Source organism: Podarcis muralis, chromosome 1 (assembly GCF_964188315.1).
Source record: "Podarcis muralis chromosome 1, rPodMur119.hap1.1, whole genome shotgun sequence".
In the NCBI taxonomy this organism is placed as follows: domain Eukaryota; kingdom Metazoa; phylum Chordata; class Lepidosauria; order Squamata; family Lacertidae; genus Podarcis; species Podarcis muralis.
Genome location: NC_135655.1, coordinates 87,115,377 through 87,140,976, shown reverse-complemented (window position 1 = coordinate 87,140,976; position 25,600 = coordinate 87,115,377). Strand labels below are relative to the sequence as shown.

Sequence of the window (25,600 nt, the reverse complement as noted above, 5' to 3'; positions counted from 1 at the left end):
AGAATAAGAGAACAAGAAGAACATACGTTTAGAGAAGACTGGAAAACGTTTATTGAATATATGGGAAATAATTGTTTACAGTTGAAAACATTGGTAGCGTTAAGATAAATTCAGCAGTGTAAATAAGTTTTGATGGATGCAAAAATGGAATACTGATTGGTATAGTTTTTGTAAAATACGCAGTGATTTATGACATGTAAAACGACCCATGGAAAGAGAAGAAGGGAAGTCATTGATATTTTAAGGATGTAAAAACGAGTGCTTTAAATTGTAAAACAGAAAATTAAATAATAAAAAATTATATGTAATGACATTTAATTAAGCACTTTCACACCCCACGTCAGCAAAATGGCCACCCAGAAGTGGCCAGTAGTCTCTGAACATTGGCATGCACACAGCAAACTTCATTAGGTTGAGTGGGTCATGCCATATCTCCTGTAAACCCACCTATGTAAAATGTTCAACTATTTCGTACATCTGCTGAGCTTTGCAGCAGGCCTCATGAACTGGGAATGCCCACACAATACTAGAAGCTGGCTTATAAGTAGGGCAACATTTTGTAATGGAGTTCCTGGTAAGGAGTATGCTGTGGTCAAGACTTGGCTTTATTAATATTCCCAGTGTTGTCCTCCTTTCTCCTTTTTCCATGCTCCATTCCACTGGGGCCCTCTAGGAACAAAGGTCCAAAAAATGAAGCAACTGTATCTTGTAAGGATACAACAGGACCCTTAAGGCCTATCTACACTACAGACCTACATATCAGTTTTATTTCCATTACCTATCACATTTTACACCAAAGAATTCACAGAATTGTATGACTGTAGTGAGAAAGTGAAGATCCCAAACCTTGGCCCACAGAACTACAGTTCCCAGGATTCTGTTTACCAAGGAACAACTGTTAAGCCAGTGATTCCTCAAAGCTGAAACACACAAACCAATGTCTCTCTGCAGATACTGCTTTCCATTGCTCCCTGTGGTGTTGCTTCCACATGGCAAGATGTTTTTCTGTAATGTTCGGCCATTCTGTTTTTCTGCCCTTTTAAAAACTACCAAAACGTGGGCTGGCAGCAGTGCCCGATTTATGTATAGGCTAAGTAGGCTGAAGCCTAGGGCCTCTAAATCTAGGGGGCCTCGCCAGCCTGCCCTCTTCCCAGCGGGAAGTCTCCCCTCTCCCAAAATTGCAAACCCAAGACTTTATGCAAGGGCAGGGCAACTCAGGCCCAGCAACTATGAGACACAGGGCTGGCAAGTTGGGCCCAATTTGAAGCATTGGGGCCCAACTTGATTTTTTTTTTTTTTTTTGTAGGGCCCCAGTTCACAGCCAAAGTCTGCAAAATCTTAAAGATATACAGTGGTACTTCGGGTTAAGAACTTAATTCGTTCCGGAGGTCCATACTTAACCTGAAACTGTTCTTAACCTGAAGCACCACTTTAGCTAATGGGGCCTCCTGCTCAGGGACGCGGACTTATAAAAAATATTGGGGGGGCCCGGGAAAGCTCATGAATAATAAATAAGCTCATGAATATGCAAATAAAGTGGCGCCGCCTCCTCGTGAGCGAATAGGGGAGAGCGTGCTGCGCCTATTAATCAGCTCCAAAGGAAATTGGGTGGAGCTTTTGCTTGGGAGGGAGGGCAGGAGGCATGCAGCCCGCCCCCCCTGTGCATTTTGGGCTGGGGGAGGGGCGGCGATGGCGCTCTGCTGGAGGGGCGCCGGAGATTATTGGGGGGGCGGAGCCCCCCCAAACGAATTTTTGAGGGGGCTCGGGCCCCCTCAAGCCCCATGGAGTCGGCGCCTATGCTCCTGCTGCTGCTGCGTCTCCGCCGCATGATTTCTGTTCTCATCCTGAAGCAAAGTTCTTAACCCGAGGTACTATTTCTGGGTTAGCAGAGTCTGTAACCTGAAGCGAATGTAACCTGAGGTACCACTGTACCGGTAAATAAAATCCATCTAGATTGCCTTGGTGCCCGCGGGGCCCAATTGGTCCAATTGCCTTAAGGCCAACGCTGATGAGACTGTGCAGGGGCTGGACTGACAAGCCCTGCACCTTCTAGGTCCCTGGTGTCACTATTCAGAGTATAGACTCAATGACTTATTATGGAAATAAAGGGGGGGCACTTACTGGAAATCAGTTTTGTCACTTCTTCCCCCCACAAAAAACAAACAAACTCTGGGACGATGAGCCCAGCCACCTTTTATTCACAGTTGCATAAGCACTACACTACAGCATGGCCATAAACCTGTACGTATACACCCAATATGTACCAATGGAGATGTATGTCCAGCAGTATCAAGTTACAGGAAAACTGGTGCTATTAACAGTAATCCTTCTAGTGGGTTAATTGGTTCGGCAACTTCCATGCACACGTGTGTTGCTAATTATTTCCCCAAAGAGTTAAATGATAACTAATCAGAGGCAGCTACAAGTTGCAAATGGCAACAAAATATCTGTACAAGGAAGAGGAGCAGGTTTGCTCAGGTGAGTTGCAGGTAGAAATACTGTTTGTAATGAAGTGAGAGCAGTAGTTTACTTGCTCGAATTAACAAATAAGAAAATTTTGAGAATTTAAATGCTAGATTAAAATTTATTCATTGAGAAGCGGATTGTAAGAAAAACATTGGGGCCTAATAGTAGAGTGTCTGGTATCTGGTGGGCAATCTCATCCTTTGTTTCCACACTGTGGCTGCAGACCAAATCACCTGTCAGGACAGTTATGAGATTCAGGTGAGGGTCAGATGCCTTGTCAATCCCAGCAGGTTATATAAGAGGACGACCATCCCGGCCAGGCCTTTGTCCTGGCCGCAGCATGAGGCTCTTGGATGTCTGTCTCCCACATGCCTCCATCAGCTGCCATGATTACTCCCCCACTATTCCTTCCAGTCTGCTTATCTGCACCCTTAACTCTGTATTTTGGTGCCAAGGAACTGCAGGTGAGTCCAGTTCCCAGGCAGGAAAGTCTGTCTTTCACACTTCACAGAGCCCTGTTGGTGCCTGCAGCATGCACTGTAAATTGCCCACCAGCAGAGAGTGGCCTTGGGGACCAGGGAAGGCAGCAGTGGGAAGGGATCCAGAACTACCTGTAGAAGGCAGGAGGCCAGGCTGCAGGTTGGTAACTAGACCTCATCCTGAGGGAAAATAAGTACAGGGATCATTTCAGGGTCAGAGGAACTCCGTTTTGTCTTATTTTATTTGTGTCTGGTGGTGTTTTCCTTTTCTGTGTTTAAATTACCGGTAAAATACATTTTGTGTTTCAAATCCTGTTACTTGTAGATATTCAAGAAAACATTTGTTCTTTGTTTAAAAGCCCAGTCTGGTGCTGTGACCACGGAGTCTCCCCTGCTCTGCCTACTACCAGTGCCTTAAGAAGGGTCCTGGGAGGGAAAAAGCCCAAAAATGTACTGGTGCCAACTCTCCAGGAGAAACCCAAAGTTAGGGATTTCATCTCCAAACCCCAGGAGTCAGCCAGAGGGGTCTCACTGCCCCTCAAGAAAGGCATAGGGAAGTCAGTGAGTGGTGGCAGGTACTGAAGAGTGACAGAAGCCCATGTTTATCCAGCTGAAGATTAATTTTTATTTTTATTTTTAGATTCTAATTGAAAGATGAGTAAAAGGTTTGAAAGTGGTGCTAGCAAGCAGAAGAGACAGAGACTCGGAAATGCTATCCAATCAAGGCTTTCATGCATCAACCACTCATTGAAGCAACAAGAGCTGACAGATCACTCTTTAAATCAGCTGTGGATTGCTGCCTTGATGCAGTGAACTGTTTTGGCATTATCAATGAATTTTATTCTTTCTTTTCATCCTCCTCAAAGAGATGGGCAGTTCTAAAACCATTTTTGCCACCTCAGTCTAAAGTGCCGAAATATTTGTCAGACACTAGGTGGGATGCACACGCAAAAGCCATAGAAGCTGTTTTGGAAAGTTACAGTTCTATCACTGATGCCCTCAGTCATTTGTACTCTGACGTTAATGGGAACCGGAAACCAGGCTCCAAGCTAACAATCTTTTGCAGAAAATGGAAGAACTGGAATTTGTGTTTATGCTGCATTTTTGGACCCATGTGCTAGGTCAGCAAAGCCCTTCAGAAATCAGACCTGTTTTTGAGTTCTTGTGCAAGTTTGTACAGTTCACTTCTGGATTTTTTAAGGAAAAGTAGAGATGATTTTGATGAGCTTGAGAAACAAGCAAAAGCCACCTTGCCAAATGTCAACTACAAAACAAGGAAACAGAGTGAGGGAACAGCAAAGAAATAACAGAAGTGAACCTGATGCCTTAGATGCACTTCCAAGAGATAGGTTTAGGATAAAATCCTTTATTCCTATATTAGATGCACTTGAAGCCAATTTAAAAATAAGAAGTACTGTGTACAGTGATGTTGCCATTCTTGCTAATTTGACAGCATCTAAGCAAGAAATTAAGGTGTTGAACTGTTGACCTGAAACTTACTAATGAACTTTTCACCTGTATGTGACACAAAGGCATAGGCTTACAGCAGAGCACTCTTTCATACAGACCTTTATCAAATTATATACAAGGAAAAAATTCAGATAGCCTTTCCTAATGTGGAAGCAATCTTGCAGCTATTTCTTACCTTTATGGTCACTAACTACTCAGGAGAGAGGAGTATTTCAGGACTCAAAAGAATTAAAAATTAATTAAGGGCCACAATGTCTCAAGACAGGTTGTCTGCACTGGGCATTCTGTACATTGAAAGTAACAAACTTAGACAAACAAATTTTGATGAAATTTTGGATGATTTTGCTATGAGGAAGGCTAGGGGAAAAAAAAACATTTTAGCCTTACTGTATTTGATGGTTGTAGTTTACTTCTTAAGATGTATTTTAAAACTGACTTTTTAATGACAACATAAAGTAGAATCTAAAAGTGCCACACTGTCAGGTAATCATGATCATATTATTTTTACTTTCCAGGCAATATAATTTGTAAACTCAATGTGATTACATTACAACTTCATTTTCTTAAAAAATAATGCTTATTCTACAAAAGGTTTACAAAGTTCAGTTATTGCAAAAGTTTTTCAGTGTTACTTTTATGCATTTTTTTAAAAAATCACTATGGCATTTAACAATAACATCTTATGTCCTTTAGAGGAGAAATTGTGAATTGCAGAATTTTAAATGCCCACCATCATCCTTGGCTTCACTCAGTTTTGTTTATAACACTCTTCCATTTTCTTCTAGTCGTGAGGGGGATGGGGAGGGGCCTCACAAGTGGAGTAACCCAGGGCCTCTCTTCATCTAAATCTGGCCCTGGCTGGCAGTAGCATAAAGTCCCCTCCACAGCAAGTTGCTGGAGATAAATTGATTCTTTCACCACAGGGATCAATTGAAAGCAGATTCTCCAAGTGTCCCTATTTTATTTTCCAGGGACGTCCCTGATTTAGAGAAGGTGTCCCAGTTTCTGATTTGATCCCGGAACATCCCGCTTTTCTTTAGGATGTCCCTATTGTCATTGGAGAAATGTTGGAGGGTATAGAATTATCCGGCCCCTGAGCCATCTGAAGGCAATCCTGTATAGGGAAGTTTTTTTTAAAATGTTTAATGTTTTATTATGTTTTTATATATATTGGAAGCTGCCCAGAGTGGCTGGGGCAACCCAGTAAGATGTATGGGGTATAAACAGTAAAATTATCATTATGGAAAGGGATGTCCCTATTTTTAATGGGAGAAATGTTGGAGGGTAATTAAAGTGGCTTCATACAGCCTGTTTCTACCATGAGACTGAAAGCTACTATGGATTGTCCTGCTACTACCACCAATTGTACAAAGCATATTATGTCCATGACCTTGTTAGTCTTATTTCCAAACGGTCACATCATATTGCATGGATAAATGCTAGAGTTTACAGTTTCAAAAATGGGAAGTTGACTACAAAGGATTAGTAATAGTAGTAGATGGTTTTGAATTTGAAGAAATCAGCAGATTTTGAATTTAGGGTAAATTTAGTTCCAGATTTGGTTTTGTCTTCATAAACATTCACATATCCAAAATTGTAAAGCGTGCTGAGTTTGCTTGCATGCAGAGCCATCTTTCCCATAGGGCTTAGTGGTGCATTGCGCCAGGGAGCCGGCCTCTCAGGGGCACCCCAGTGAGTGGGGGAGCTGTGAGGCTTTGGCGGCGGCTTCCCCTTCCCCTGCACGTCCACCAGCTGCGTACCATCAACCATATGGCTGGCGAGCATGCAGCTTCCCTCCCAAGCCTCTGTGGGGATTGCTCTCCCACAGCAGCATGGGGGAGAGTTGCACCCATGGCTGGCAGTGTGCAGCTTTGCCCCCCCATCCATGGTAATTTGGGGGTGCTGGGCGGATAGTTGCACCCCGCTGCCGCATCTGCTAAAGACGGACCTGCTTACATGCAGAAAGTGAAAGTAAAGAACACTATATATCAAAATTAGGTATAAAGGCATTCAGCTCCCTAGCGCTTTTTTACTAATACTCATTTCCTGATCACCCTCTAGTCATTGAAAGCAGCCCTTCTTGGATGTAATCATTCAAATAAATTCCATCTCGGGCTTTTGCTCTATCTTCTCTTTGCAGGATCAAACGCTTTACAAAGCAATCCTTTTCTCGCCCCAGGGACTAAACCTTGGCTACTCACCTCCTGCCATGCCAGTGACATCTCTTTGGAAAAAATAACAGCACACATGCAAAGTGCACTGCTTTTATGAGCACTCCTGTTATTGCTTGCTGAGCTTTTTTCCTGAAATAAGCATTGTTTAGCATCTGTCAATATTTCAAGCTGATCTATGCTAGCTATGTTCTTCCCATCTCACCCATTAAATGGAAACTTAACATGTTCTGATCCCAGAGCAACCCTTTGTAGAAGAGAGCGCAGGGAGCAGATAACAAGTCAGCTTCTTGGACAAAATGGAAGTGGAGTGGAAAGAACGTTTCATATCTAAATGCTGTCCTTGGAACAAGTGGTGTGGGCTGACTAAGAAACCATCACAGAGAAATTCTACCATCCTACCCATCAGTTGTAACTTTTTCAGCAGGGAAGGGTCACACAGAGGCAAGTGTAAGATGTGTGGCCCTCACATTTATGATGTTGGCTGAACATTCATCAGTGTGTATGTGTGCATACATGTGGTCAGATAGCTCCCACAAATCTCTCTTTGGTGATCACTCGTAGCTGAGTAAGATTGTCTCCCATAAACGGTTTTAACAATGAGTCCGTGACTGTGGAGGCCAATTCTGGATCCACACATCCTTCCACAGTGGGGACATTGGTTTCTGGGTGAGAGTTGATCACAGTGTGATTTGCCAAGCACGCCTTCCTCTTAACACGCTTCTCCCTTGTGTCCTGAGTTTGTGTGTCTTCAAAGCCCATGACACCTTTGGTAAAGGCTGTTCTCCAGTTGGAGCTCCCACAAATACCAACCCCACAGTAGGGTAGAAGCACAACTGACAGTGGCAAGATGGTCCCAGAAAGCTCATGCAGCTTCCTCTCTGGTTCCTTTTTACCAACTGGTTAAGACAATTTAATTCCAACAGATTTTAACCCCCCCCCCCCGATAAGTACCTGATGTTTTAATTACATAGTTCCTTCCTTTGTTTTTATTTTCATTTTATTCATTGTATTGTTTTATGTGATCTTGTAATTTTGTCATAAATGTTGCATATAATATGTTCATATAAAAATAATTCACAATTATCTCTAGTCCAGTACAGCCAAAATTCATGTTTAGAAATATCATAATACACCCTGTCCTAGAATATGTCACTTCAAAATGCAGGCGGGGGTTCCATGTTTGACTGATCTTCCACATCCATTATTTTATGGCCTCCATAAATAGCACTCATTTGTTTATATGGAGGAAAGTAAAATGGGAGCAACACTGTGTGGAAGCAAAACCTGCCAATCTAGTAAGCTATTGACTCAATGACCCATCTCAATGGTATTACAGACCATAGATGTTTTCTTCTCTCCCTGTGAGATTCTGGACACTGCATGTAAGAGAGGCCCATGGCCTGGCCATTTGGCCTGCCATTTTTTAGGGGCCAGTTTTTAGGGGTTTTCGCTACAGAATGCTATGAAACGATTACAAAAGTTTGGCACCGGTTTTGGAGCGAATGGATGTTGGGTTTTTGGTGCCCCCGTGCCCCCCCCCCCGGCTTTGAGTGTCTATTGTTTAAGGGGCACTACAAAATGCGGGGTTTAGAAGCATAGATCACCAGTGTCAAAGCAATGATTCTTCAACATCAACTTCGTTGGACTGGTCATGTTGTTCGGATGCTTCCAAAGCAACTACTGAATTCCCAATTTAAGAATGGAAAGTGAAATACTGGTGGACAACAAAAGAGGTTTAAAGGCAAATCTTTAAAATTGTAGTACAGTGGATCTGTTCCAGAAGCCCCGCTGCAACCCGAAAATGACGCACACCAAAGCGCTGCATCTGCGCATGCACAGCATGATTTAGCGCTTCTGCGCATGTACAAGCAGTGAACCCAGAAATAACCTGGAATCCAGGTAACCTGGAAACCCAGAAATAACCCGGTACTTCCCGGTTTGCCGTGGATGCCAGTGGAGGGGGACGCAAAACAAGGTTTGACTGTATAAGCACAGATAACTGGTAAACACTGGCCTGCAAGCGCTCCAGTTGGAGAACAGCCTTTACCAAAGGTGTTGTGGACTTTTAAAGAAGCACAAACTCAGGGTGCAAAGGAGAAATGAGCTAGGAGGAAAACACATTTGGCAAACTCTCACCGTGATCAACTCCCACCTGATAACCTATGTCCCCACTGTGGAAGGACGTGTGGATCCATAATTGGCCTCCACAGTCACTTATGAATTCACTGTTAAGACCATTTTCATGGAAGACAACTTACTCGGCTACGAGTGATCACCACAGAAAGAAAGCCTATTGCTCTGTTTGTAGGGTGTTACAAAACGCTACAAAACGCAGAGTTTCGCTACAAAGCACTACAAAACGATTACAAAACTTTGGTACCAGTATTCAAGTGATGGGCCAACAGCAGCACAAGGGGGAAAGCTCAGCTAATTGTTTTATGTGTGGGCTCCATAGCATAGAGTCTATGATGAACGTCCATTTTTGCATCCGATTTGCAGCCACCCTGTAACATGTAACAGAGAAAGGTCTCTCTGTGTGTATCTCCGTCAATGCACAAAGGTTGCCTGCTCTTAAATAAATAATCCCATTAATGTTTCTCCGTGACATCTAACATCTATCAATCTGCCTTCTTCCTTTTTCACCCTCTTAGCTGCTCATTTTCCTAAAGCATTGTCCATTTTAATGTCATGTCTAATCTCCGAATCCATCTGAGATGGTCAGTAGTTGGAAGATGAGGCCTATATAATTTGATGCTGCTTCTCATTTCTGCAGGAGTTAGAATTGCTCTCAGATGCGACATTTATTTAACTGAAGAACTTTTACCCACTTTTCAGTCAAAAAAGGCTTTCAGAATGGGTTCCAAAGATGATGACAATGAATTAAACACACACACACACACACCTCAATATAATGCATGGGATACAATAAAACAGCTGAAAAACAACAGGTAGAACAAAAGGTAGAACAGTTGTGTTTTTGTGCAGCTCTGAATCTGTTAGCTATCTACTATGACTTACACTAAAGTTCCTCAAAGAAGGCCGATGACTTTTCAAACCTTTTACTAAGGAGGGTTTTTTTAAAAGTGTGCTTTCAGAAGGGCATATCTTACCCATGAGTGACCAACTTCTATGGACCCCTGCAAATATTTAGACCCCTTTATCCGCAGAGGGGAGAAAAAAGTTCCCTGCAGCAGCCCAATCCTGTCCACGTTTACTCGGAAGTAAACCCCACTTACTTTAACGGAACTTTATTGAAAGTAGGCGTGTAGAGGAATTGCAGCGATAGGCTGTATTAATCCTAAACGCTTACGCACTTACTAAGCAATAAGCCCCATTGACTACAGGGCGACTTAATTCAGAGCAGCCTTATCCAGGATTGTGCTATACGTAATAAGAGCTAAACGGAGGTAGTTTCAAGCCGCGGAGCTCGCAGGAAACTAACGTGGCTTGAGTGGATGGGAGACTTCATTTCCCATGGTGCACCGAGGCTAGTTTCTCTAGACCACGGTTCCCACGAGGCAAGGCGGGAGCGGAACGGCGCGTTGCCTGATGGGAGTTGTAGTCAAGAGGGGGAGGCGTTAAAAGGCCTTTTAGGCTGCCGTCGGAGTTTGGGTAATGATGAAATCCGACGGGGACGTTTCCCAGGAACTGAGTTTGCTTTGGGCTTTGTGGGCAAAAAGAAACATGGCTTGCATTGGACGGAGCGGCTGAGCGACAGCTTAGGGGAAGAGGGGCGGGGGTGGATAAACAGCATTTGGGGAAAGGGAGAAGATGTGGATGTAGGAGTTTGGGGCGGGAGTTTTGGTCGAGGCAGAGAGAGCGAGCGAGCGAGGAGCAGAGGGGCTGGGAGCCCTTTGGCGGGGCTTAGAGCATTGGGGTGGCGCCCCATTTTGTGAGTGAGAGGCATGAAGAGCCCCCCGGGGAACTGAAGAGGATCGGGCAGTGGTCAGAGAGTAAACCCCACTTTGGACGGTAGGAAAACCAAGCGAGGATCTCGCGGCCTCTTAAGCACCTGGCAGAAATCTCTTGTCCGAGAAAAGTGCATGCCACAATAATCCACAATACCCTTTCCAGAGAAGGGGCTGTCCCAAGTCTCTTGCAGCAACAACAGCGAGAGAGTGCTGTGGCACTTTAAAGGCTAACAAATTTGCACTGGACTTTTAGTTGTTATTAGCTGCAATAGTTTATCACAGCTGCTCCTCTTTGGAATGAGTTGTTGGGTTGGGTGGCTGAAGTCTTAAGAGGTTCAGAACTCGTCTCTGCCTGAGCCCAGTGGCAGGCGTGACCATCTGGTATTTGTGTCAAGAAGCTCTGCGCTTCAGTGGGTGAAATGTTTTGACTTTTTAAGCCTTCTGACTTAGACTGGAGACAGATGTTCTGTTTTTTTTCCAGAAAGCCGAAGTGGCTTGAAAGAGGGATGTCAGCTAAGAACTATTGGATGTCAGTAGCATTAGCATTGGCTTTTTTTCAGTTGGAGGCTCTCAGGTGGGTGCCATTGCCATTCTAAGAGAACGAGGGAGGTGTTCATGGTGAATTTTGGCATCTCTTAGCACTGATTACGGGACGTGGGTGGTGCTGTGGGTTAAACCTCAGAGCCTAGGACTTGCCGATCAGAAGGTTGGCGGTTCGAATCCCCGCGACGGGGTGAGCTCCCGTTGCTCTGTCCCAGCTCCTGCCAACCTAGCAGTTTGAAAGCACATCAAAGTGCAAGTAGATAAATAGGTACCGCTCCGGCGGGAAGGTAAAACGGTGTTTCTGTGCGCTGCTCTGGTTCACCAGAAGCGGCTTAGTCATGCTGGTCACATGACCCAGAAGCTGTCTGCAGACAAACACCAGCTCCCTCGGCCAATAAAGCGAGATGAGCACCGCAACCCCAGAGTAGGTCACGACTGGGTCAGCACTGATTAGCTAAAAGGTCGTACCTTGCGAAAACCCTGTTTGTGTCACCTGAATTGGATACTTTGTTGTTCTTATCTGTAAAAAGTTGTAGATAGCACTTTTTAGGTTGGCTAGCTGAAGTTGATGGTGGTGAATGGTGGGAAGCCACCTACAGTAAATTTTGCTTCTATTTGAGGCAGCCATCAGTGTTTCCAGTGCCTTTTGTCTCTAGCTAAGTCTTGTTGTCTCTAGTCTAATCCATCTAGAGCTATTGTTTAAGAAGCACCTGGATCAACTTCTTCTGTTGTTGTATCTTGTTTGCCACTTTAGGAAAGAGGTTTGGTTCATATTCCCCCTTTTTGAATTTGTTTCAATCTGTGAAAACTTTTTTCTTTAAAGGGCTGCATGATTTGATTTGGCATCTGAACAGATTGTGTGAAGAGGTTTACCACGTATCCAAATGATGTCTCATTTCAATTGTTGTGTGTGGAAAGGTATGCAGTATTGATGGGGATGCTGGGAAATTTACATGCCCAGTCATTGTGAGAGATAATCCAGATTAGGTTGGCCAAGGGAAAATCAACCAGGTCTGACACTAAACCAAACACAACATTGTATGACTCAGCCCAGCATTTGGAGATGGAATTTATGTAACTGTGCAAAGGATAACCAAGTGCTTGAAACAAAACTTGGCAAGCACATACCTACTTGTTTGAGCAGAAGAGGTAGAAACAACATGCTTATTGAATTACCTGGTTGGTGTGATTTCTGCCCATATTGTTTTCTGCTGAACATTATGAATGAATAATTCCCTTTCTTCACCTGGTATAAGTTTCAGTATGCTAGTGTAGTACTCACACCTGTTCATGTACATGGCCAGTGTAGGTGACAGTTTAGGTTCATGTTTAGGCTTGCAGACCTCATGTGTCAGACTCCTTAAACTAGTGTTAAGATGCATCCCAGTGCTTGTTTTCTATCATGGGAGTTCTAGTCTGCTCAGAAGTAAAATGTTCAGAACTAGAGGCCTTTTTCCTAATCTAAGATTCATGTGAAAAAGATAGTTGCGTTACTCAGGTTAGGCCAGATGTAATTATATCAATTGCACCTGCAAGATGTATTAAAATACAGATACATTTGAGTCCATCTTGGGCCCTTGGAATAGGAAAGGGAAGAAATGGAAATATATGATAGAATCTCTTGAAATAACTAAGTACCGTATTTTTCCATCTATAAGATGCCCCCATGTATAAGACGTCGCTTATTTTTGCGACCACAACCAATCGCCAGTCCAACCTCGGCACTATCCATGTATAAGATGCCCCCTATTTTTTTGACATTATTTTTCAGGAAAAAAACCTAGTCTTATACATGGAAAAATACGGTATATTCTGTGTGTGTGTGTGTAGCTAAAAATTAAGCGGTGTTTGGTGGAACAAAAATGTTTAATTACTTTTAGATTAATTGATTAAATCCCCTCTTTTCAATCCTTTAGCAAGATTTCCCTAATTGATCTGTAGAGCTTTTTTTTTTGTTAAAACAAAATGCCAACAACTGGGTTGGTTAGAACAGTGTTTCCCAACCGGTGTTCCGCGGCACACTACTGTGCCGCGAGACGTTGCCTGGTGTGCCGTGGGAGGGAGGCGGGCGAGTCGCACGGCGCCTCGGCGTCGGGCGGCAGCGAGCCCAGGAAGCGGCCCAGCCGGCCGGGGTCGCCCGCCTGCAGCAGCGCCTCGCACCCGCACGAGACCTGCTCCGCCGAGAAGCGGGCGAGCGCGGAGGATCGGGCGCGGCGGAGGCCAGCCCCGCGCTTGGAGAGGACGCAGCAGCCGTCGCCAAACCCGATCCTCCTCCTCCTGCTCCGCCGCTGTCCTCTGGCTCTCGGCCGGGAGGAGCCTGCGGCGACGGGGCGGGCGCCGAAGTTGGCAGAAGTTGGCGCGCCTCCTCGGCAGCGCCTTCGTCCTCCTCCTCCTGCCTCTGCTCTCCTCCGGCGGCGGGGGCGTGCCGCCCTCCCCGGCCGGGGGGCTCGGCGGGGCCCACGGGGAAGGAGGCCATGTTCGCGGCGCGCGGGATCGCGGCCCCCCTCGGCCGCCTCCGGCCCGCTCCCCTCCCCCTGCGCGCTGCCCTAGCCGTGCGGGTCTCCTCCCCCTGCGCCGCCGTCCCCTTTCCACATCCTAGGAGCCGCGGTCCGCCTACCGCCCCCGGGCCGCGGCGCGGCTCCCAGCCCGGGCTGGCCTCCGCCTCCTGGGACGCGCGCCCACCCCCGCGGCCCCCCAAACTTCGGAGCAACTCTCCAGACGCTTCTCCCCCGCCTCGGTCTCCCTCCTTTCCATTTCTCTTCCCCCCTTCCTTCCCTCTTTCTTTCTCTTTCTCTCCCACCCGCCTTTCCTTCTATTAACTTTCCTTTCCCCTCCCTTCGTCCTTCCTACTTTTACTCCTGGGCTCCTCCCCCCTTTGCGCAGCCACAAATCAATCTCTCTCTCTTTTTCCCCCCCTCTCTCTTCTTTGCTCAGACGCAAAAAAGCGCCGCTTTTTGGAAATCCGGACTGCTGTCCCCGCTGAAACGATACTTTAAAAAAGGAAGAACCCACTGGCTCTTATTTCTGTTTAAAGCAGTAGATCCCGAACTCTTTTGGCCCACTGCCCCCTTGGTTCCACATCCCCCAGTGTCCCCTATGCTTACTCTATAGAAAGCATTACAGGGGTTAACGCGGCTCGCTAAGGAAGATATTAATAGAATTCTGCATTTGGGGGGAGACCCTAACAGTCATCTACCATTACCTTCTATGCTGTTACTATTTTTTTTATTTTTTTTTTACATAAGTAAAAAGTGACCTTTCCCCATCTGGCATGGTGGTGTGCCTCGAGATTTTTTTCATGACACAAGTGTGCCTTTGCCCAAAAAAGGTTGGGAAACACTGGGTTAGAACATGGTGCTGATAACACCAAGGTTGCAGTTTGATTCCCATATGGGACAGCTGCATATTCCTGCATTGCAAGGCGCTGGACTAGATGATCATCAGGATCCCTTCCAACTCTACAATTCTATGATTTATTATTTATTTCCTGCATTTATACCCTCTCTTTCCTCCAGGAAGCTCAAGGCATTGTGCATGGTTCTCCTCCCCTTCATTTTATCCTCACAACAACCCTGAGAGATAGATTAGGTTGAGTGGTAATGACTTGCTCAATATTACAGAGGGAATATGAACTCTGGTCTCCCTGGTTCTAGTCCAGCACTTTACTTACTATAACATACTGGCTGTTTAATACAAGAACTTATAAATATAGCAGATGGCAGGCACTTTCTGGGAAGAGGCACCTCCCATTTCTCTCACAGGCAAGAAGGGAATGACTCTTCTATGATTAGGTCTAGTATAATAACACGCACACATATTATCTAAAAGCCGCAAAATTTTTATTTCAGTGCAAATATTAAACTTACCAGCCAGCTATAACTCCTTTGTTTTCCCTCACCCCCATCTCCAGGCAGTTATATAGACTTCCAGTGACTTCTTAACAGAAGATGTCATCTGGGCTCACAGAAGAACAGAAAAGGAAGATTGAGGAGAATAGGAAGAAGGCTTTGGCAAGGAGAGCAGAACGACTGGCAGCTCAGCAGGGTGTTGTTGCTAAGAAGCTGCCTGACCTGCAGGCGCTTGCTAGCTGTCAAGGAAAACTGCAGCAGCCTTTGAAGAAGGAAAACCACCACACCAGCCATCACCTTCAGGTTTCTGGCAACCATGCGGTGCTGGGGAATCTTCAAGTGCCACACAGTGTCTGTAGCTCAGACCCCCAGGCACCCATTTTGTGTGGTGTCCAGCAGAGCGGTTGTTCAAAGGACTCCAGCCAAAATCTAGGCAGGCAGCTGAACAGTGCTAAGCAACTCCCACCAGTGGGGAAAGACTCTCTGAGTTACCCTCATGGGCATTATTCTGGCCTGAGTGCTCAGGATCAAGGTCAACCCATCCAGTGTACTTCTGGCACATTGCAGCCACCAAAACATTGTGCAGAACAGCTTCAGTCTACATTAGACGCTAGTAGGACGCTTTGCAAAAATGAAGGCACCCCGATTCGGAAAGTATCTCCCAGTGGCATTAAACATATGCCACCAATGGACACCAGTGGCATTGTCACCGGTGACAGTGAAATGCAGGCAAGTGCCAGAAATCCAGCCTGCGAACTCGTTGCTGAAAAAGAAGGTAGTAGCACGTTGCTGTTCTATGGCACAAAAAACCTCCTGACTCCTGTAGAAGGGGGCAGGCAACGGAAACTGCCCATTTCGGAGGACCCAGGCAACGCAGCTGAGACACAGAAAAAAGCGCATGATGGCCTCAGAGGGAAATGTGTCAAGCACTCCGATGACCGTTTCCGGGTTGAAATAGGATATAATGCCAAACTGATTGAACTGTTCAGGAGTTTGCCAAGCAAAAAATACGGTAAGGCGACTGATTATTTCCTGTGCCTCTTGGGGTTGTGCTAGATCTTGTGGATAATGCAGAATTGCCTTTATTTGTATGTTCTGTCTCTCTTAAAAACAGCAAGGACCCTAGCCCTCATGTGTGTGAGGAAGAACCTGAATGAACTGCAAGAATCAGGGAGACGTGAGGTTAGGGTGGGCTTCTGAAGTAACATCTGAATCCAGGAGCATGTAGAGTGGGGCTGCCATAACCTTTGAGAGGTCTCTAGTCTCTGTAGGCCCATTGCTTCTCAGTTTCTTGTTCGGTACTTATCTGGTCCTGATACTCCTTTAGACCAGTGTTTCCCAACCTTGTGCCTCCAGATGTTTTTGGCCTACAACTCCCATCATCCCTGACTAGCAAGACCAGTGGCAAGGGATGATGGGAATTGTAGGCCAAAAACAGCTGGAGGCACAAGGTTGGGAAACACTGCTTTAGACAACCCCCCACTCCCAATAGTGGAGTAGAGAAGAGTGGAGCTGGAACTTATTGTTCCTCTCCTTGCATGCTGAGTGAGAAAAGAACACAGGGATTCAAGCTGGGAAGACAGCCTTTTCACCTTATCTGCCCCTTTCTCCAACGTTTTCTTCACTCAAGGGGACAGGCCGCAAATGGTGGTGGAGGAGGAAGCAGGAGCACCTTCAGATAATGGGTATGATCCCAGACTATTCCACCAGGACAGAGTTTTGGGAGCCATAGAATCCTGGGTTCCATTCCAGTCTAGGCCGCAGAGCTCTGCAGGTTCCTTAATGGGTTTCTTTCCCTAGAAAGTTCAAGGCATTTTTATTTCAACTGGCTTGTAATGTGTGACACCTAGTTTTATTGCTGCCAGTTTTGATGTGTAATATTGTTTACCCCTGCTGCTGCTGTCAGGTTATTGGTGTGCGTGTATGCGTTGAGTATTGATCGTATTGTATGTTCTTTGTAATACTTTTAGAAATGGTTTGTCAGTTGTACTTGTATTGATTATATAACAATTTTCTTTTATTATGTTGTACAGTGCCCCGAGAACATCTAGTAGAAGAGCAAGTTATTATTTACTTGTTTTTGGGTTCTGCCTGACGAAGTCATGCTTGGAACAGATCCACTGTAATAAACATAAATGGCTAACTTATATTCCAGTGGGTCTGCTCATAGTATGAGTTTGTTGGATAGCAGGCTTCTCGGCCTTTTGCCTAAGGTCATGCAAAAAACATTCAACTTGTTAATTAATCTCTTAAGGCCATGGTGACGATGAATTTGTTGTGGGGTGGCCATCACAAACCACTGAATTTGGGCGTCATGAAATGCCAGAATAGATTTATTATTACTTGTCTTCTTAATGCCAGAGAGGGGCAGAGGGGCTTGTGGGATGTTATGCCGCAGGTGCCAAAATGGCTCCCATCAGACTTGGGTACTCTGCTTATGTGCCTTGCCTTGGTGAGAGGCAGGGAGGGCAACCTTTTACTGCTTTTCACAAGCAGTAAAATGTCTTGCGCCAACCCTGATTAGAACTCCTGTTTGAACATGAAAGAGAAATTGTTTCCCATTGCATTTGAAATCCCAGATCTTCTTTGGCTGTCACAGGCACGCATAGGCTATCATTCTGTGCTGTGTTGTGCACATGTTAAGTCTCCTTGGTGGTCTTGGCCTGCTGTAGTTCTGCTACAATTGTTTCTGCATCCCATGTATATCCTACCTCATGCTCCACATATGGTTCTCAGCCTGTCCTGATCCTCCACATGTCAGCACTGCCAATGGGGCCCAAAAAATGAAACTTCTCAGTGGTGGTGTCAAGAATAGAACTTTGGGGCAGAGGTCCAGGATCTGACTCAGTAGAATGAGCAGGAGGGACTCAAAATGCAGCAAGACTAGCCTTCTCACAATTTGCAATAAGTGAAGTAATACAATGGTACCGTGGTTCTCAAACTTAATCCATTCTGGAAGTCTGTTCCAAAACCAAGGTATGCTTTCCCATAGAAAGCAATGCAAAATGGATTAATCCATTTCAGACTTTTAAAAACAACCCCTAAAACAGCAATTTAACATGAATTTTACTATCTAACGAGATCATTGATCCATAAAATGAAAGCAGTAAACAATGTACTGCAGTCACACAATCAATCAGTAGCTGCACTGGGTTCCACACAGTCACAAAAACAACAAAAAAGGAGCCACAAAAATGCAAAATAAATAGCAAAAACAGACAGCCCTCAGTGTAACACTCAAAATGGAAGTGTGGCACTCAAAATGGAAGTGTAACACTCAAAACGGAGCATGTTCAGCATCTGAAAAAAGTTTGCAAAGTGGAACACTTTCAGGTTTGCAGTGTTTGGGTTCCAAGTTATTTGAGTACCAAGGCGTTTGAGAACCAAGGTACCACTGTATACATTGCCATCTAAACAGGAGATTCCCTGTCAGGCCATTAAGTCCTAGGGGGTTAAATCACTTGACTGGACCAGTGGAAGTGCTGCATAGTGCAACATGTGCTGCTATGCTAGTGTTGGAATTCTGTGCGCAGGTGCGACTTGCCATTTCTGTATACATTAACAGAGCCATTTCTTCTCCAAAACGACTCTCTAAATCCTGCTTTGTTTTAGATCCTGCAACAAAGATGTGGAACTTCAGTCTGGAAGACTATAGCCATCTCAGTAAGTCATAAGAGAATTGACATGCATGTTGGGTACAGAATGAGTCGGCACACAATCTGGGCCACAGAGCCTATGGCTTCTTTCTTAATATGATTTGCTTAATTCATAGCAGAGAAAAAGTAGTTTATATTCAAAATTTGGACTCTAGATGTACAACAAGTGCATTATTATACTAAGTGAGTTATTCAAAGCTAGTCCTACGCATACTAGACCCACTGAAGTCATGGAACTTTGAAGTGTCAGGCATAGCCCTATTGGCTTTAGCCCAAACGTAGCAGAGTTTTCCTGCACAGCGAAGAAGCTAGTTGCGGCAGTAATGACAAGTCAGCTAGACTCAGAATAACTATTTACAGGATTTATTAAAAGGAGAAAATAAAACCAGCAGAGTTTCTGCATACAAAACAAAGCAAAATAAATCCTCTCTTTCTCTCTCTCAAAACCATGCACAGCACTTCTACTCCTAACAACACCTCACTTCAAACTGAGCTAGCAATCCCTTGATAACAGAGCAGAGTGCTGGTCGTTAACCAATCAGAGTGAGTAGTTTCTAGGTCAAGCAGACCTGGGCTTTCTGCCAAGAGTAAATTGACACCAGCCTGAGTTAATTGTGCGAAGCTAGAATCTGCAAGTTTCCCACGAGAACCAATTAACAGAAACTGAACACCCCCTCACAGATTCTGCTGAACAATTAACATCAAATACACCTATGTAGGAGATCATTTTTCCAGCAAACCTAAACCCTTGCACATTCGCTTGTTCTTTACCTTTGCCAATGGTTTAGTTAACACATCTGCTACATTTTCTTCACTTGGTACATAAGTACAGGTGATTACATTGTCTTGTACACAGCAACGTACATTTTGGTATTTTACAGAGATATGTTTGGAACGCGATTTGAAACCCTCTGTTTTACTTAAGGTTATACAAGCTTGATTATCAATGTAAACTTGTACTGGTTCTCCACAATTTACATTTAAATCTGCTAACAAATGCTTGAAATAAATCACCTCGTTGCACAATTCACTCAATGCGGCGTACTCTGATTCCGTTGATGACACACTTACAACGTCTTGCTTGCGTGACCGCCAGCTGATTAAAGCTCCACCGACCATTATGACTAGTCCTGTGACAGATTTTCTATCCGGCAAATTTCCCCAGTCACTATCACAGTAGCAACTCAACATTTCATCCTCTGAAGAATTTAATTGTAACATATAGCCAATTGTCTGTTTGAGATACCTCAGAACTTGTTTTACCCCTTTCCAGGCATTTAGTGTGGGTTTTGAGACCAATCTACTTAATATGCCTACTGCATAGCTAATATCAGGTCTGGACCACTGTGCTATATACAATAAACTTCCAATTACAGAGTGATATACATCAGGATGTTCAAATTCAGGACTCTCATCTATATGAAGTGTTTTTATGAAACCTGGATCCATAGGCACCACTGCCCCTTTGCAATCCTGCATCCTGTATGTAGTCAGTAGTTGTTTAACTTTGTTCTGCTGACTAATTAGGCAGCTGCCATCTTGGGCCCAGCACACTTCCAACCCTAGATATGTCCTAACCGGGCCTAAGTCTCGTCATAATCTTTTCCAGGCCTCTGAGAGTATCCTTGAGCCACTAAACGAGCTTTGTACTTGTACTCTCCTGTCACCAGAGGTTTAAGTTTGTACACCCACCTGCAGCCTACAATCTTTGCCCCCTCAGGCGCTGCTACTGGTGTAAAAACCTTGTGCTCATTCAGAGAGGACATCTCTTCCTCCATTGCCTGTTTCCAGAGCTCTGCCTCCTCTTTTGGTAACTTTAACACATCCTGAAAACTCTTGGGCTCTGCAATTACACTAAACACATTTGCAGTATCTGGGGAAAAACGCACCGGAGGCACTCCTTTGTTTTGTCTTTTAGATCTTCTGGGAGAAAATTTTTCTTCTGACCCACTTTCCTCCTCAGAACTACGACCTCTCTTTTGTTGCTTAGCAACTGGTCTTTGGCTAACTCCACTTTCTTGAGAGCTCTTATCTGAACTTTCCTCCCCCTCAGACTCTGACTCCCTGTGTCTACCTTCAGAGTCATGAAGTTCCTGGGAAGGTTCAAACCAAACCTCAGTATTGGCATGTAGTCTCTCCCAGCCACTATGTTCACAAAAACTGGCATTCCTGGAGATTACAATGCCATTTGTCCCTTCAGCAAAACGGAAACCTTTTCCCAGCTCCTGGTAACCCACAAACACTAACTGTTTGGTCTTAGGATCTCCCTTCTTCCTCATTTGTTTCGGAATTAATACCCAGGCTTTTGATCCAAACACATGCAAATGGTCAATTTTGGGTTTTTTCTGAAACAATTTAAAGTACGGGGTTGTACCTATTGTTTGATGAAAGAGCCTGTTTTGGAGATAACACGCGGTGAGCATGCTCTCCCCCCAATAAGACATGGGCAAATCAGCATCATCAAGCATGGCAAACATCATATCTTGTAAAGATCTGTTTTTTCGCTCTGCAACGCCATTCTCCTCTGGGGAAAAAACGTTCGTTTTTCTATGCCCAATGCCACGCTTTTGTAACCAATCTTTAAAGGCATTTGACATAAATTCGCCACCTCTGTCCGTCTGAATCCTTTTAAGTTTAATGGACAGAAATCTTTCCACAGATGCCACCCAGCCTTTAAACTTAGTGAACACGTCACCCTTGTTCTTCATGGGGAAAACCCAGGAATAACGCGTGGCGTCATCCACAATTGTTAGTGAAAAGCGCGATCCACCCCTGCTTACAGCAAATGGACCAATTACGTCCATGTGAACCAGCTGTAGCGGTGACTCACTAACTCTGTCACTTCTGGGGTAAGAGACTCTGTGGGTTTTAACCTTTTTACAAACGTTACAATCAAGGTACTTGTTACAACTCTTTAAATTACCCCCATCAGCCAATTCAGACATTTTTAGTACACTTTTCCAGCAAGCATGCCCCATTTTCCTATGCAATAAGTGCACACACTGCAGGCTGAGATTTACTGACTACTGCTGCAACTTGAGAACCTGCTTTAAGCCAAAACAAGCCTCCCTCTGACTTAGCAGTGCCTAAAATCTCACCAGCCTTCTTAATCATGCAACTGTCTCCTTCAAAATGCACTTTAAACCCGGCTTTTAGCAAACAATCTACAGACATCAGATTGCTCCTTAATGACGGCACACAAAGTACATTTTGCAGGCATTCACGAAGACAAGGAACAAAAACTGCACCCCCTGAAATCACTTCGGAAGTACTTCCGTCTGCTAGAGCCACCTGGCTAAGCTGTGCTGAGTTCTTGGAAACAAACAATTCATCTGAATTTACGATGTGGCGAGATGCTCCCGAATCGACCACCCAGATCGCTTGTTTCTCATCAGCACTCTTGACCTCGCCGGTCACCAGCTGAGCCGACTGTTTTCGTTTGAAGAATTTCTTTTCACGCTGCTGCTGCTGCTGATCTCGTCTCTGCTCCTGCACCGGCAACTGAGACTTGACCAACTCCGGACATTGTCGTTTTAGATGCGCTGAAGACCCACATCGGAAACAACGCCTAACAGCAAACGCTGACTTCTCACCGGTACGCTGCTTTTGCTTCACCTCTGGCACGGCATGAGAACTCCTTCCAAACCGCCCACCTGTAGAAGCCTCTGCAGCCAACGACCTTTCTTGCCTCTTCTGCCATTCTTCAATCAAACGCCCAGTAACGTAACTGACTGATAAATCATGCTCCTGTATGCCTTCTAGAGACAAAACTAAATTATCCCAGCTTTCCGGGAGAGAACTCAAAATAATAGCCACCTTCTCCTGCTGGTCTAACGCACAGTCTCTTTCCTGTAGCGCAGCAAACTTTAACTGTAAACTGTGTAGGTGTTCCTGCATTGTAACCCCAGGCTGTAACATTGCCTTGTACAATGCCTTGCGAATGAACAGCTTGGAAACCGCTGTCTCACGCACATGGAGTTCTTTAAGTGCTTGCCACACACCTCTAGCTGTCTTGATTCCCCTCACATACGGCAACTGGGAATCTTCCAGCCCCAAGACAATTGTGGCCCTTGCTCTTTGGTCTTTATCGAGGTCTTCATCATCAGGCTTCGCAGGAAACGTACTCACCACTTGCCAGAGACGATCCCTCTGCAGCACTGCCTGCATGCGTTCCGACCACAGCAAGTAATTGGAGTCATTCAGACGCTCAAAAGCCATCTGAACTGGTTGTGAGGCCATCTTGAGAGCGATGTCCCTGGAACCCGGAACCAGCTACTCACGACCACCGAGAGAGAGAACAGGAACCACAGCACCCAGCACTCACACGCTGCAGCTGTTGTCCTTGTGTCCACTGCGTCACCAGCTCACCACGGTCAGGAACCAGCCAGGAACAACAACCTCTGGAACTACTGGAACCAACGCCGTTGATGCTGACACCACCGCAACTCAGGCTGGCAGCACAATGCCCATAACCTCATGGAACTTTGAAGTGTCAGGCATAGCCCTATTGGCTTTAGCCCAAACGTAGCAGAGTTTTCCTGCACAGCGAAGAAGCTAGTTGCGGCAGTAATGACAAGTCAGCTAGACTCAGAATAACTATTTACAGGATTTATTAAAATCCCGCCGGCCATACGACACAAGAAACCAGACCAAGATCAACCAAACCAACTCATCGCAGATGGACAACCCTACAACAACAACAACCCCGGCTGAAAGAAGCAACCAGGAAAAAACCACAAACTGAAGGACTGGTGATTCCCCCCCTTTTTTTTTCCCCTCCCCCCCCAAAACATAGATTTAGTTAACACCATCAACACCCCCCCCAGCCCCGCACCCCCACAGAAATCCCCACCCCAACACCAGTCCAGACGACCTCAACCACATTCCCCATCACCCACACCTTCAACATCCTCATACTCCATACTAAGGAAAAACAACTCCAACCTTAATAACACAACCCACAATCAGGCTAAAATCTGATACCCAACCAGCACTATGGTGGCACCAGAGCGTACCAGCACCCACATCCCCACCCCAACACACCAACAATGTTGCTCATAATACTGGCAACATTGCTTACAAACCTTATACCTGACAGCGACGTTACAAAGTCACTTCACACTGTCTCGCTGATCACCCCCTATCGCAGACAACAGGGGGGACGGCCTGTCCTTGAACACGGCCTTCCACACCAGCTGAGACCTAGGACCAACTGGCTAAATGCCAGATGGCCCAAAATACCCCAAACAAACACCTATATGACTACATATAGGAAACTCCCTACAACTTACCCCCTACTCTTTAACCCAAATCTCACTCTAATCCTACTAGCCCCCCATCCACCACACCCTAGGTCAGCGCAACCCCACTGGTTCTTTAAACAACACGAAGAGAGAGACACAAGACAACCCGAACGGGTTGGCATGGAATCGCCCCACATAATAGATAAACAAAATGGCTAACCTAAAAGCAATTACATTAAACGTGAGGGGGCTGGGAAACCCCATCAAAAGAAAACGCATCACCTCATACATAAACACCATGAAACCACACATCACCTTCCTACAAGAAATACACAATCCACCCAAAGGCAGCAAACTCCTGAGCGACCCCCGCTTTAGTCAACAGTGGGTCGCACAAGGCTCAGGGAAAGCCCGTGGTGTAGCCATAATACTCAGTAGGGACCTGAACTTCACTGCCACAACAGTCCTCAAGGACAAAAAAGGCAGATTCATTTTCGCTAAAGGGACACTAGATGGCAAAATCAAACTGACAATCGGCTCCATATATGCCCCAAACACGAAACAACTAGAATTCTTCCAGAAAACACTAAACAAATTCCTCTCCTTCTCTGAAGGGGAAGCAATCCTAGGAGGGGACCTCAATCTAAATATGAAAGGTATATCCCTGAAAGATATCCACCCCACAACCCCATGGGCAACCTTCCTCCGAAGGAAACCCCCAACAACCAGGAACTCTTACAAGTTACTAAAAATGCTAAAAAACAGGGGTCTCTATGACATTTGGGGTGAGCAAAACCCGGGAGACATCAGCCATACATTCCAATCGGGACGCCATGATACAGTGTCCAGACTGGACAGCATTCTACTCACACAGGGTCTGATTCCCTCAGTAGAATCAACAAACATAGGTAACATTAAAATCACAGATCACGCCCCAGTAGAAGTCACTGTTAAAATAGGAGAAGGAACACAAACCACCCCATCCTGGTCCTTCAGTCCCATCCTAACTACAAACAAACAAATTAGAGAGAGTCTCACAAAAACCCTCCAAAACTACTTCAAAGAAAACGATGTAAACAATACAACAACCCCCCTCCTATGGGACGCAATGAAAGCGGTCACCAGAGGAGCTTGCATAAAAGAGAAAACATTCCTTAAAAAACAAACCTCCTCAAAAATTAGCAAAATAGAACAAGACATCACAGCCCTCTCATCACGCTACAAACAAACAGGATCTAAAAAACTCCTCAAACTTATAGAACAGAAAAGGAGAGAACTAGACTCCTTAGAAATCAACAAAACAATGATCAACATTCTATACTCTAAACAACGTTTCTATGAATATGGAGGGAAAAACTCCAGAATACTAGCAAATAGATGTAGGAAAAAAGCACTCAAAACAAGAATACACTGCATCACCAAAAAAGACGGCAACATAACATTCTCCCCCAAAGAAATAATTTCAGAATTTGCAGAATTTTACTCCAACCTATACACCTCCCATAACCCACCAGAGAGGGAAATCAAAAAATTTCTAGCAGGACTGACCATGCCTACCCTAACTGATGAGGAGCGGGAATTCATGGACAGCCCTATCACCCCAGAGGAAATAGATGCGGTCCTCAAAAACTTGAAACCACACAAAGCCCCAGGCCCAGACGGCTTCACAGCAGAATTCTATAAGAAATTCAAAGAACCCTTGATGCCCTACATGACCCGCCTATTCAACGACATCATAAAAGGAGGCCCCATCCCCAAAACCTGGACCCACTCCAAAATAGTCTCCATCCCAAAACCACTAAAAGACAGC

At 45.1% G+C, this 25,600-nt stretch overlaps 1 protein-coding gene across 7 annotated transcripts in view; it reads left to right on the top strand.

Annotated features, from left to right (window-relative positions):
• The first annotated feature begins 10,098 nt into the window (after window positions 1–10,098).
• SMARCAL1 (SNF2 related chromatin remodeling annealing helicase 1) overlaps window positions 10,099–25,600 on the top strand; it is a 50,983-nt gene continuing 35,481 nt past the window's right edge. For 2 of the 7 annotated variants that reach the window (XM_028742555.2, XM_028742514.2), the window contains exons 1-4: window positions 10,208–10,561; window positions 11,867–11,961; window positions 14,954–15,903; window positions 18,504–18,554. In XM_028742555.2, coding sequence (XP_028598388.2) covers window positions 14,991–15,903; window positions 18,504–18,554 — 964 coding nt within the window. In that variant the 5' untranslated portion in view covers window positions 10,208–10,561; window positions 11,867–11,961; window positions 14,954–14,990. The other 5 variants (XM_028742523.2, XM_028742537.2, XM_028742531.2 and 2 more) reach the window with 5 other exon arrangements.